The sequence below is a fragment of the Arctopsyche grandis genome, chromosome 11, assembly GCF_051622035.1.
Source record: "Arctopsyche grandis isolate Sample6627 chromosome 11, ASM5162203v2, whole genome shotgun sequence".
NCBI classification, from domain to species: Eukaryota; Metazoa; Arthropoda; class Insecta; order Trichoptera; family Hydropsychidae; genus Arctopsyche; species Arctopsyche grandis.
Genome location: NC_135365.1, coordinates 5,036,310 through 5,051,571, shown reverse-complemented (window position 1 = coordinate 5,051,571; position 15,262 = coordinate 5,036,310). Strand labels below are relative to the sequence as shown.

General features: G+C 31.1%; 2 protein-coding genes across 3 annotated transcripts in view; both read right to left on the bottom strand.

Moving 5' to 3' along the window:
* Positions 1–15,262, bottom strand: part of Nmdar2 (glutamate ionotropic receptor NMDA type subunit 2) — a 251,063-nt gene that overhangs the window by 89,221 nt on the left and 146,580 nt on the right. For both annotated transcript variants that reach the window (XM_077441568.1, XM_077441565.1), the window contains exon 7: positions 7,039–7,268. In XM_077441568.1, the coding sequence (XP_077297694.1) occupies positions 7,039–7,268 (230 nt within the window). The remainder of the gene's footprint in view (positions 1–7,038; positions 7,269–15,262) is intronic.
* LOC143919204 (uncharacterized) overlaps positions 1–15,262 on the bottom strand; it is a 740,296-nt gene that overhangs the window by 585,526 nt on the left and 139,508 nt on the right. The window lies entirely within an intron of this gene.

The window sequence follows — 15,262 nt, the reverse complement described above, 5'->3', positions numbered from 1 at the left end:
GAAACTATGCAATAAAGCACAAATTGAAGCTATGCAATAAAGCACAAATATTTGCACAGACTTCTGATTTAAAATATTTTCATAAAATAAAAGCAGCATATGTACTTTAAGAAACCAATAAGTTATCTAAAGAATATAAAGAAGACATGGTTGCATCACTCAACGTCAATCTTTCAAGAGTAGGTTAAATTGAGAGAACATCAATATTACATACACGACTCATAGTTTTTCATGAACTATGGATACTAAAGGAAATGTTTCGAGAGTGTAGAAAACTTTTTAATATATTCAGATCGCGTTTAGAACATATACACTTTATGAATGTAATACTATACATATCTATACACAGTATGAATATAGTATTTAAATACAAATGCGACTCGTTAGTGTAAATTATATTACATTCTGAAAACAGTATGAAAATGCATAACTCATTCAAATGAGGACAGTTGGAATTTTATAGCTGAAATTGAAAGGTCTGTAAGTAAATAAAAAAAAATTAGATGTGACCAACACACAACTTTATCTCTGTTTTTGAGAAATAAAAGTAGTATAAAAAACAATATTAGATGATGAAACAAACATACATACACAAACCGGCTCTAAAAGCATTTTCGATACAAATTTAGCACACATGTATTAAAACTTACACAAGACAAATGCTATTGCCTTGATAGCATTTGGTGCATTAGCATACGGACTATTGCCAGGGGAGGCGCCAAAACTTTTTAATAAAAAAATAATTTTCATACCATAATATCTACAAATAAATAAAACTTCATATTGTAGCTTAATAGTAAAAATTCAATGCATGAATGTTTATTTTTATTTTTCTTTCATTTTTATATATACATTTAATTCCTATAAAAAATTATCCGGAGAAGAAGATTTTAAACATTGCGCCTCTGCATACGCTCTGTTTTAGCTAAAGATGCCCATGTAATTGCATATGTTTGATATGTCGCGGATAATAATATATTAGAAGATATATTATTTTGCAAACACATACGTGGGAAGACCACATCCATTGAAATTTTTAATATAATAGACAGTTTTGTTGAATAAAACGACATAAAGTGAAATAATTGCGTTGTGAACGACATAAAATAATAATTGGACTGTTTACCGACGGAGCTCACTCAATGTCCGGACACAAAGCAGGTCTTAAAGCATTGATCAAAAATAAAGTACCACATGCTATCTGGACACACTGTATGATTCTCAGAGCAGCTCTATTGTCAAAAAATATGAGCGAGAAACTGAACAGCATTTTTACAAAAGTTATAAAAATTATAAACAACATTAAGAATAGTCCTTTGAGAGCAAGGCTGTTTGCAAAGCTGTGTGCTGATATGGAAGCTAATTATACCTCACTTTTGTATGACGAACGATAATTTTATTGTTAAACTTGCCTATTTGGTTGAAATTTTTGGAAAATTGAGCGGTTTAAATAAATCAATCACAAATACACCCACTTGTTCAAAAAGACAAAGTAATAGCTTTCATTAAAAAATTAAAGTTATGGAAATCAAATTTACAAAAGAATGAGTTGGATAGGTTTTCACTTTCCAAAGATTTCTGGGCCACAGCCAATATTGAAGCAAGTAAAAATATTTTACCGACCACTTGGATGTTTTAGTGCTGCATTTTTCCAATTATTTCAAAGACCTTGATTTCTCAAAGTTTTTGTGGATACAGAATCCATTTAACTACAACGAAGAAGACGAATTCGAGCTGACAACCATCGAAAAATAAAAATTGATAGAATTATCATGCGATAGCTCACTAAAACAAAAGTTTCAAAATGAAACCATAATAAAATTTTGGATGAATCCTAGTGGAGAGTATGAATCTTTGTATTGCAAAGAAATGCAAGTGCTGCTACCGTTCGTTACGTCTTATTTATGCGAAATGGGCTTTTCGGCACTAGCTGCAATGAAAACCAAATATCGAGCCAGGTTAATAGTCGAAAAGGAGTTACTAGTGGCACTCTCCATATTGCCCCCAAGATTTGATAAACTTTGTGCCAGTAAACAACAACATCCTTCGCATTCAATTTTGATGTGTTAGATGTAGTTTAATTAGTAATTTAATATAAAAATAAATATATGTACGTGTTCGTATAAATTTATGTTATAGCAAAACCTTTTTATTATTCTGTCTATTGTAGAGTTTACGCTTTATTATTTAAAACGTGTCTATATTATTATATCTATTAAAAAATAAAAGGTAGGGAGGCGCGGAAAAACAAAATTTTTTTAGGGAGGCGTAGTAGCATAAAGTTTGTAAACCGCTGACGTACATACATACATAGATAAAGTAAAAATACCAATGATTGACTGAATGGATTCCAGCTTCGGGAATAAGATTCAATCGAGCATAGATTGAAGCCTCCCAGTTGCGAGTGTGTATTTTTTAATGAAAGGAAAAGCTGTATATGCTTTTGTTCATCACAGGATGATTCATCCACGGGCTACACATCGGGAAACAATTCACCTAACGGATGGTTTGTCAAATAAAATGAACACAAAAGTCTATAAATCATCAAGCCATCAATGTACTGTAACAAAACGTCACTTTTGCTCTATTCAACGATATTTTATTTTAAAGGCGACACATTCGAGTCGAGTCGCGGCAGCATGTAAATACACACTAGGTACCCTCACAAACATACGTAATTCTACATCAAAGTCTATCACGATTGATGTCAAACGTACTAAAGTCATACATACATACACATAAAGACGTTTTAATCTCACTCGAGGCACACATAAACGCCACTGCTTTACGTTCGCGGTCTCATTTGAGAACCTTAATCGTTCTGAGGACACCGTTTTGAAGAGCACAGCTTCAGAGATACCTTTCGCAGGTTCAGAGGCTGTGTTCCCGAGTTTCACTTCCGCTCGTCTACCGTCGAATTACTTTCGCCGAAAGGGCCGAATTCAATTTGACGTGTTTGTGAAACGCTTCCGGTAATAAACCGCTCCGTTTCATTTAATTACACGCGCAAACACAACAACGCGCGGGAAACTGAATTTGGCGCAAAAGTGAACCAGCTCCGACTGAAAGCCTTATTGGAAACCCTCTCGCGACGTGTTTGTTTGATTTAAACGTATGTTCGATTGGTTTCGAGCGTCTCTGCTCTACCATACATACATACATACATATGTAAATTCAAAATAATGATATATTATACATACATCGTCGAATGTAGAGTATTTACTACACAAGTCGTAGTATCAATTCAATCATACAATTTTACCATTATATGATAACAACAACGTGCCTACACCATTCACGTATAATCTAATATATAATTTCGAAAGAGACTTTGTATGTAAATATGTATATATCTTTGATTGGAAATTTCGTAAACAATTCAAAATTTCTATGACGCCGAGTTGATTTTGTTTTTCGATTCAAATAAATTTAATAAAAACACAAATGAATATTTACTATTCGATTCGCCAAGTTTACGCTTTTTATATTACAAATATTGAGCGAAGCCGGGTAAAACAACTAGTATTATATAAATACAAATTTTCAAAATGCTTGAAATTTTCTATTTCCAAGATTCTTTATTATAAGCATTCATAAGAATTGTAAATAGGTTTATTGAGCTATTTTTCCTACTATGCCATAAACACTTACGTTATTTGAAAAATATTATAAATACTGTAGTATATTCGAAAAGGAGCCGCCGTGTTAATTGGTTTTCGAGAGATTATCTCCAGGCTTAAGAGGGCTGAACACCAGCGCCTTGTCCATACAAACGTATTAGACTTCTCCCTTCCTCAATTATGGCTCTAGAGAAATCATTTTTTAATATGCTATGGATATCCAGCATTGGGATGCATCTATTGTTTTATTTTTTTGAATAATTATTTTTTATAGGAGCTAGGAGCCGCCAAACATCTATAAAATCGCCTCTTTTTTACACCCACGAAAAGAGTACAGCGTGCTTATTTAACGGCCGATTTAAAAAAAAATACGCACATAGTTGCACAGAAAATATATTTCTCATACCGATGATGAAATATTTTTAAAAATTGGTCCAGTTTTGGAGGAAAAAATAGGAGAACACGAAACCTCGATTTTGTCGATTTAAAATACGTATTATCTGGTCGAAACGCAATTGTCACATTCAATCAATTTATATATTGATATATATTGTCGCATTCACTCAATATATATATTGATATATATTGTCACATTCACTAAAAATATATATTCACTCAATATATGTATATATCGAAGAAAGGAACGGCAACAAAATTAAGGCTTTGGGTGTACAGCCCTCTTAAGTGCAGTCGGCTAATAATGGAGACCCCGAATTGACTTAGTGGTCGACTAGAGTTCTCAGAACTGACAGCGCGAGACCGTGGGACTGCATATCTGGTACGTGACTATAACAATAGGTAAACAAACGTGTCGAGGAAGATGCACCGAGTGACCTGCCCTTTATAAGCAGGTACTTAGGCCATACCAAGGCATTCTGGACGGAGCACTGGCAGTGCGTGGATCTCCTTAATCACCCAATAAATGCTGTCAAGCGACTTTGGCCTTTTATTTGGATCCTCCGCCCACCCCTACGCAACAATACTAATAATAATATTTAAATTGGATAACGATTACCGTCTTAGCAACTTTTAAAACACTTAAGATATAGTGCGAACTTGAATATAGGAACAGTAAAAAACTTTAAAATAAATAATGACATATTGTAATGTAATCTATCTTAACAGGGCTGGACACCAGCGCCTTGTCCACACAAACGTATTACACTTCTCCGTTCCTCAATTATGGCACTAGAGAAATTATTTTTTAATATGCCATGGCCATATTTCTATCTTTTTATTTTTGAATAGTTATTTTTATAGGAGCTAGGAGCCACCAAACATCTATAAAATTGCCTCGTTTTTACAACCACGAAAAGAGTCCAGCGTGCTAATTTAACGGTTGATTTTTAGAAAAATGCAATAACAAAAACATAGAAAATATCTTTATCATACCGATGATGAGTTTTTTTTTAAATTGGTCTAGTTTCAGAGGAGAAAACTGAAGAATACGAAACCTTGATTTTGTTGATTTAAAATAGGTATTATCTGCTCGAGGCGCAACTGTCGCATTCACTCAATATATATATTGATACATATTGTCGCATTCACTCAATATATATGTACATATATCGAGGTAAGGAACGGCAACAAAATTAAGGTTTCGGGTATCCAGCCCTCTTAAGTGTCTTGCAGCATTTCCGATCAAGTATAACTTGAATTTTTAAATATGTAAAAGGATTTTTGAGACGTATGTAATTTATCTCATATAATATTATTAGAAGAAAGTTGGGAAACAGATTGAAATCAATTAAGAATGCCTTGAATTACAATTTTCTCGAAAAAAAAAAATTAGTTTATTTCTTTAACGTGAATCTATTTTTTTCAATTCATGTTATACAAAAAATTTTTTACACAAATCAAAACAAACATCATAAAATGCAAGTAGATAAACCAAAGATAAAGACAAAATATAGTGTGTAGTAAAATGAAAATGAATCATTTAATATGATAAGTTGTGTGCTTATTCACGTTTCCTTTTAAAGAATGAGAAATAAAAAATAATATGGTGTATTAAATAAATATCCGTTTTGATGGCTTTATTTTTATTTTGAGCAAATTGTTTTTTGATTAATGAACATTTAACCTTCGTAATGATATCCAAACTATTGATTTCGAGCAAATTACGCTATACTGAATATTGAAAATGAAAATTTTTAAACCAATAATTACATAATTCATCGCATTGAATATTAAGAAATAATTTTAATCGTTTGTGTTTTTACTATCCTCTACTAATAATGTCTTTTATGCAAATATGATTGGAATTACGATTTGAAAAAGGTTGAAAGCCCGTGTTTTAGGGATAAAGTAAGGTAATGCAAAAGGTATTGGATTACATTAGGAGTATATAAAACAGAGGATTCAATTTAGATCAAAGTTTTTATAATAATAAAACACTACTAAACCCACAGCGATACTTAAAACTATTGCAAAGGAAATTGAATCGTAAAGTTCCATAAAATAAAATTTCATTATAGCATAATTTCAATTGTAAAGTTTAACAATCTGAAAGCGATATCGCTATATAAAATACGTTCAAAATTATCTCTCTATCACATTTTAGTATTATATATTGGTATATTTCTTTTGTGCTCGAGACATTTCGTAAGGGAAATAATTTGATTATGCTCAATGAAGCTACAAAATTTGCAAATTTTAAACCAGAACAAAAGATTTGGTCAGTTATAAGTCAGCCTGGAGGATTCTTATCTTTGAAATTTTTTTCAATACCTGAGACTGGAAGCCTTTTTATCGTGGGGGTTTCTTATTTAAAAAATATCTTATATAATTAACCGTCTTGTGAAGTTAGGGCTAGTGTGAGGAAAAGAACAAAGGCCGTTGAATTTAAAAAGATAAGACTTATTTTTTCATTGAAATCATTTAAGGCGATAAATTCGTAATGCAAAAGGAGATATCGGATTTTATTGGGAGTATGTAGAACAGAGGATTCAATTTAGATCAAAGTTTTATAATTATAAAACACTACTAAATCCACAGCGATTCTTAAAACTATTTATTTATATAATTTTAGCTATTCAGCTAATTGAAAAATACATTCTTAATTTTTTTTAAATGGAAATTAAATCGTAAAGTTCCATAAAATAAAATAATCTAATAATAAACAGTCCAATCATTAACACAGCACATTACTTTTAATACGAAACGGTTGGGATTCACGACTCAAAACTGTAATTAGAGCCAATCTAAATCTCAACTGGAACGGCAAGATCGGTCGCGTAAATCGAACCGTGGCAGATATTGTCCATTTAAAGCGAGGGCCGATTTAACAAGGGTTTGAACCAGTGGTTCACTTTGAAGGGCAATTTGTCACGGACCGGTTAGCCATTGTATACCTTTGAACCGAGATCGAAATGCAAGTGCACACGTACATGTATATTATATAATTGATTGTACTCACTCTGCCATGTCGTGGTCTGTGGCCACTCTGCACAGTACACCCCTGTCCATGGAACATTTCCCCGTGATGGGATCTGGGGGGGCTAGGTTGATATAGGGTGGTTCTTCCAGAAAAGTGATCTTCAGATGAAACTTCTCCGGCACACCTTGAGGTGGGGTGTGGCTGTTGCCAGGCCAAACGATATCCTTTATGTCGAGACCCTCCTTTTGCCACGATTTCCATACGCCGATCTGCAAAAAAAAAAATCACATATTTACAATATATTATAATACAAACCTTTTCTTGGAAACCGAAATATTTAATTCCGGAGGAAAATTCGCTTTTCCGATTTTTCCATCCGACAAAACGTACATGTACATTTATCAAATCTGCTTGTATGAATGTTTTTGATTTGTAGCCGAATAAATATTTTTATTTGATTTAAATATACCCGGTTGAAAATTTTGAAAAATTTTACCCTACACTGTATTTCTTATATAATATAAATAAATAAATGTCTTCGTATACACAAAGGAATTCATTTTATTAACATACATAAAGGATAACTGTTGAGCTTTTAATTCATAAATATTGTCCTGCCAATATTTTCCTGCCAACGGTATTCAAAAAATCCCCAAAATACATTGACACACAGACACACACACACACTTTCTAGACCATGAAAACGTAATCAATGATCGATTCTGAGTTCGAATCAGTCAAAATCTCGAGTTCGAAAGTCAAAATTTTCGTATGATCACAAAACTTCATCTATTATTACTACGCATTGAACAGTGTTTCAGCATTAATACTGAGTAAATATTTATTGAATCTCTCTAGAAGTTTCAGAACAATATACAAATTTAAAATATTTTCAGATATGTAACCTAATATATTGGTAATAAAATGAATTCTTAGTATTATGATGAGAGTAATATAAACACTCAATTATCATATCTTATAATTGGATGTTGGTTATCAATGCCTGAATAACGCTTTTAGGAAATATGTAGTATTTTTTTTTGTATCGCAGCTTTTGAAACTTAAATTTGCTAGGCAAGTTGATTCTAAAAGGTTCATCAAAGCTGATAAAGAGAAGCATTTATGAATAAATTTCAATAAAAGGCAAAACACCGTTAAAAAGCTTAAAAAAATTATATTTCGGTGTTCATTTATGTTTATATGTATATATGTACATATTATTTGAAAATTAAGCCTCAGTTAAACAACGTATTCAAGAGTTTAAACACTAATTTAAAGTTTGTTCGTTTGGCCTTTTGAGTTGTTCTAAAACCTGTATCGCGAAGGATAAATAATGAGAAAATTTCCTTTGACTCCGTTTTAAATTGCTTCGCGAAACTTTTCTCTATTCAAATTATGTCGCAAAATTATTATAGAAAATGATTATTATTAATATTTCATATTATTTATATTTTAGAAATGACATCCGTGCAAAACACAAGGCGGAGGAATGCGTAGAATGTGACAGTTTATATTATTTATGAGGCTCTTATCATCGCTCGCAGACTCCATTGCGGAAATTTTCTGATTTTCCCCGTATCGACTACAGATGATAAATTAAGCAAGGCTTACGAATATGCTCGCGTTGCAAAAATATAATAGAATATACGCACATATACATAGGTATGTAAATAATAAATTATTTTCACCGACGACACTAGCATGTTTAAATTTTTCAATTTGTGAAACGGAAGACGTTTGTTTCAAAATAAGTATTTTTCTTTTGACCTTCTTTTACACGGAATAATGAATAAAGCAGGCACTTAATTGCCGAAAAAGGTCCCGCGTGGAAAATTCGCATCGTGAAATAGAATAAAGTTACAAAATTTCATCGAGATGAACGCTCTCGATTTCATCGAAATCTGAAGTTCGCATTTGGATAAAAACATTTTATTTTTGTATTATATTCTCAAAATGCGAACATTTTTTCAATTACACAAATTCGGTGTCTTGTTTTCGTTCGTGCGGTATAATAAAAACAAAATTCCATTTTAAATTATTCACATTTGATAATTTTCTCTTTTTTATTTCCTCCAACCTCATTCTGTTGACCTTTGTTTTATCTTGAACAAGCAACCCACGGGAAAACTGCCAGTGTGTAATGAAAAACAGGGTTGATCTCTACACATACAGATGGTACTTTTTAAACGTGAAAGATTCACTAACCTATGACATACTTATAATGATATCCGTTTATACGAAAGAGTACTCTTTTATAAAGTGGGCGAATGAAAAAATCTTTTGATGAGCTAATTTTATACGTGTGCTATTAGTACATTGAAAAGTCTAGCTTTTAGTAGTCTCAAAAGGCTAGAGCTCAAAAAGCTTTCAACAATGCCGTTTTTGTTTGAACCCGATTTATCCACATGGCCCTTACTTCGCAAAAGCTTTCGCTTTGACAGCGTTCGGAAAAGAGCCCTTTTTAATTTCATGTACGACAGCCTTTTGTATGACATAGAAAATGTTTTTTCTTCAGATTTGAAATATTTACGAGCGGCAATCACCAACAATTTCGTCTCTTTTTCAACAAAATCCTCAGAAATTCAAGGTGTAAGCTTTTATTTTATTATTTGATATTTATTAATTACTTAACTATGTAATATAGCAAATTTTGGACCAAGATAAGCCATCGTGCATCATCTGTTTTCAGATAACTTCAAATCGTTTAAGGTAAAATAATGTATCTTTGCCTAGTCAATATATAAACATAGTATTCATTGTATCAAAACATTGAATATCCATCTATAAAATGATATCACAAAATAAATATCATACATAATTTGTCATAAAAAGTATAATAAATAAATAATACATATATTTTAATGAAAATGTTTTATCTACATAATATGTGTATTTAACTGGAAGGATGATTTTCCATTACATATAAACATATGTATGTATATAAGTAAAATTACAGATAAAAAACCCAATTGAATTAAACTTATTTATTCTCAAATTAACTAAAGAATCAATATTTTCAAATATAATACAATATGTGTTGACGGTTTATTGAAGATTAACAATCCTAATACTTTAATCGTACATACGATACTTATTTTAGCTCTTTCAATCCAATTCAAATACATATCGTTACCATATTTTAAAAGGGTTTTAACCGCACCTGTTCTAACTGTTAATTAGAACCTTTTCAAAGTAAGCTAACGGCATATTTAATCAAAATTTATGTATTTTATTTCATTATTGAAATGAAATAGTTTCATAAAGAGCTTAAGCTTTCAGTCACAAAATACACCGAGCAACAAAAAAATACCACTTCTTACTTAAAAAATTCGCTAGATAATTATTTAATTTGAAAATATTTTAGAGTAATAAAAAATCATAATCAATAAAAAAACACATCTGACTATTGATTCAAATACCCACTTTTGGCATAGCAATACTAGATTTTAAATTTTACACTACAAAAGCCAAAAAACTACCCAATTTTTAACCGCTCATATCTCATAAACGAAAGAAAACCAACAAAAATCGTTGTCGCATTCGAATTAAGTGAGTCAAATTTAGTCAAGAATGATTAATCTTCGCTTCGCTTATTGTTTTTATTTACTCACTACTATTAAACTTTTGTACTTGATTTTTAGAACTTTCTCATTGTTCGTGAAGTATATTTAAAATAGGTAGATCTATTCTAAAAACCACTGCTACAGTGAGCTTTGTTGTTGTTTAAATGTATAATGCCTCTCCTATTTTAACAATGTCAATATTTAATATGAGAAAAAGCTCAAAAACCCATTTACAGATCTTTTAAAACGTTATTTATCCAAAAACAAACCGTACTTTGGTTTATATCTGAAGGGTATTAGACATCTTGTTGTAATCACCGATACCTTTCACTAACTTATTAATGCGGTTATTGGTATTTCTGTCATATAATCTTCCGGTTAACTTGTAAGTGACATTTACAACCGATGTTATCCAGAAAACATACTCTTTCTAGGTAAGTATGTTTGTATAGACATTTAGTAATATAATTTTAATTATTTATTCTGGATAAATCGGTACTAGGTAATTTAATGAGATTGTGATTAATTTTGTACAACGATACATGATGATTGAATACTGCAACCTTACAAACCTAAAATATGTATATTCTTCGGAAAGACAAACGTGCAAATTGAACAGAATATCATTCAACGAAAAAAAATAACCGATCATACCATCAAACACAGCGGTCTGACGATAAACTGGGCTTCGACGTACAAAACGACACAAACAAAACCGAAAAAGAATCCTACCCTGCGATTTAATCGTCGGCACGCCGCTGGGCTCACAGAAGAATCGCGACGCCTTTTGAAAGCATCCCCTCAGAGAGCCTTGTTTGCGTATAAACGATGCGATTACACCCACTCAAACGTAGATAGCTTGAGGGGGTGGAAAATACCCGAAAAATATATATGTATGTATATGTATATATATATATATATATATATATATATATATATATATATTTATATATTTATAACATACATATATGTATTATAATTCCATATACAGAGTGGGCCAAATGTCATAGTTGGGTAATATAGTTGATGAATCGATCATCATTTCATCAATTAACCAATTTTAAAGTTACTGATGCATACTATACATATAAATGACTATTGGGAAATTCATTGTGCACAATTTTGTAACTACAAATAATTGAATTTTAATTTAAATTTCATTTTTTTTATGTTGAAGTGGCCCGTTTATTATTTTGAAGCAACAAAGCCTACGTAGGTAATAGGGTTTCTGATCCGGGACAGAAATTCCCGTGAATTTATGAAACTTTTAATGTCCTGTGTCCCAGGAGTTCTTACCTCGAATCCTGGGGAAAATATTTAAATCAAAATGTTATAATAAAGGCGAATGTACATACATACGTGTATCATACGATGAAACTATGTACCTGTTTAGAAATGAGATTATTGAGGATTGCGATGAAGATGATACAATTGTGTGTTTGCCGATGAATGGTGAATTAAGTAAGTATTTTTAAAAGACTAATCACAGATAATATAGAAAGAGATTATTTCAAAAATATATGTTTCGTCCCTTTCAACTATGAAACCAAATTTTATTGAAACTAATAGTTTTTTTTATTACTAGTAATATTTGGACCAAATCTTGAAATACGTACATTGGTTTTCGGATTCTCATTCAAATATTTTAGTATTTTTACGAAGTTGTTTAATTTTTTTTTACTTTTATAATTACATTTTTTCCAGTTACTATGATATGTATATTGGTAATAAATAAATAAATTACAATAATAAGATATATATAAAAAATAAATTGAATTATAATATTGTATATGTACATATATATATATATATGTACATATATATATATATGTACATATACACATCATATGTCTCCAGATCCCGGGAATCCCGGGAATGATCCCGAGCTCTGTCTTGTGTTCCGGGAATTGAAAAAGTCCGGAAAATCAGAAACCTTTAGTAGGTAATGAACAAGTGGGCGAGTCAAAGTGAGCGATAGCCATCTAGTCAAGAGATAAGTGGGCGAAGAGTTTTTGGAATCTTTTGTGAAATAGTATATACATATTTGTAAATATATACATATGTATGTATGTAATAGCTCTTTTTTGCATTAGTTTCATGACAGGTCTGGATCTGCATTCCTGTACTTAAAATTATGTAATAGAATAAGCCTGACTTTGGTTGTCTGTAAATGGAATCCATTTAAGATCTTCCATCTTGTATATACCTTTATGAATGTTTATTACAGTCGAAGTTTTTTTCAGTTGTAATATATTCAAACTGGTGTTTTCGGTTATTAATATTCCAATACAATTCAACTAATAAATTAAATATATCTCTACAAGCCCAAACACACTTCAATAATGTGCGCCAGTTGTAATTTTAACAGCTCTGATGTTTTTACGAATGCGTTAGAATTCGATAATGTGTAAATATTCTCTGGATATGAAGAATAAAGGTAATGAGTACCGTATTACGATAACTCTAAGAATATGTTCAAAACAAAAATGTGACTTTCTAATCAATTAACTACTCAAATAGCGTTTTCATAATATCCTATCCTCTCCATATTATCTGGTACCAACTTTTAATTGAACTGTATTTTCAGTTATAATACATTTTGACCAGTTGGAATGTTATTCGACATATATATATATTTTTTTTTTTTTTTTTGAATACATATGAACCAACAGCGTAGGTTAGACGGAAACTAGCCAAAGTATATTACAACTGAAAATACACTTCAACTATAATGATAGTTCGTACCAGGTTAGATGGAATATATTTATTATTATATATTTATAGACAAAATATACTCAAACTGAAAGATACACTTCAAATGTAACAGATAATAAAATGAAACAAATTTCCATACGTTCAATATTTTTTATGTATAATATAATTATCATTTTATTTCTAATGAAAAAAGTTATTGATAAATCAAATTCTAGTTTTATAATATATTTGGCCCACCCTGTGAATACATATAATATGTAGTGGAGGCGCGGCGTTACGAAATTATCGCATAAATTCTCGCTAATGTGGGAACTTATGCAAATTTTCAAAGAGATCATCATCGGATAGGCTGTGTACGTTTCGAAAGCCTTCTTAGTCACTGATATGGTGATTTTATACACGCTTTGGAAACTTATACCCCCATTGTAAAGTGTTTTATTAGCTTGCGTGTATTCAGTTCGCGGTGACGCGTTCAAAATTTACGATTAGAGCAATGAAAGCCTGTCATGTAGATTTATTTGAAACGAGATCGTTCAAATTTACACTCTGCAATCATTGAAATCGTGCTTTAAATTTAAATAGCAACACTGAACAGATATCCTCAAACTATCAGACGAAATATTGTCTGTACCAAAATAACAATAGATATACACAGTCAATAAAAATAGTAGTTTTATTCATTCAAATCAACAGATAGTGTCAACTTTTGATGAATCAAATATCAATATTGTCTACAGCAAATATTTATCAACATTGTCCTCTGCGTTATTTCACTCCTTATATACTCAAACCACCCACTAGAGAACTATCCCCCTACAGAGACTTCAATTGCAGAATGCCGAAAAGTTTTTGCGGTCTTTTGGAGATCCACTTCCGAGGAGTTTTGATGAAATTTGGTGAATTTCTATAGTACACATATATACATACATATGTATGAAGACCTATTTGGAAATAAATTAAGACTTGTACTGTAGTATTATAACTTCGAGAGAATCGGATTTTACGTCTTATAAAATAACTTTTATAAATAACAAAATATTCAACGTCAAATTGGAAAGTGAACTTTCAAACCTACCCTTAGTAAAAGCGTCGATCGAAAACTAGAAGGAAAATCCTTTCGAAAATTTTCCGATGATTCTACCTCATCTGCATTATATTGCGACACGTATATAAACTATTTAGAAATTCTTGAATACTAAAAAGGATTTAATAACAAAGCCTCGACTCCTCCTATTCTTCGTCGGATATTTTAATACTATTCAAAGGCATCCATCAATACGAAGGAATATATTAAATTCGATCTTCACTGAAAAGCACCTTCAAAATAATGGCATATAATATTATATGTTAGAAAAACATAATCACACCGATAAATCATACTAGACACGCGAGTCAATTAAAGCAAACAAACTGTGATGGAACATGACACATTTTATAACATCAATCAAACTAATTGTATATAGAATTCAATGTATAAATATTTTAGATGCGATGCTTATCCTAAATCAATATATTCAATTAATATTCGATTCGATTTGCCCTACCGTCGCTCAGACGTGTGAATTTCAGTAAAAAAAAAATAGTATGTATAGAAATTCATACGTCAAATCATGAAAAAACTGTCAAAATAATATGACCGTTTAGTTAAAATACTGAACAATTGATTTATATGTATGTACTAGTGTTGTGCCCGTTGATTTCAATGGGTGGTTTCGGAAAGGAATTGATACAAGAATTAAAATAAAGTTATATGTTATATATAAATATAGTGTAAAGTGATTTATAGGCACTGTTATGTACCTCACTTATCAATGTAGTTCCCACAATAATCGATTTCACTTTCTCACATTCATAAACGTGAGTAACGAGATCATTAAAATTCCTGTAAAGGGATAGTCAGATAAAGACAGGAGTGCCGGACTTTGCCCAACCCAGGAATGCCGGACTTTGCCCAACCCAAAAGATAAAAATCATTTATATAGATC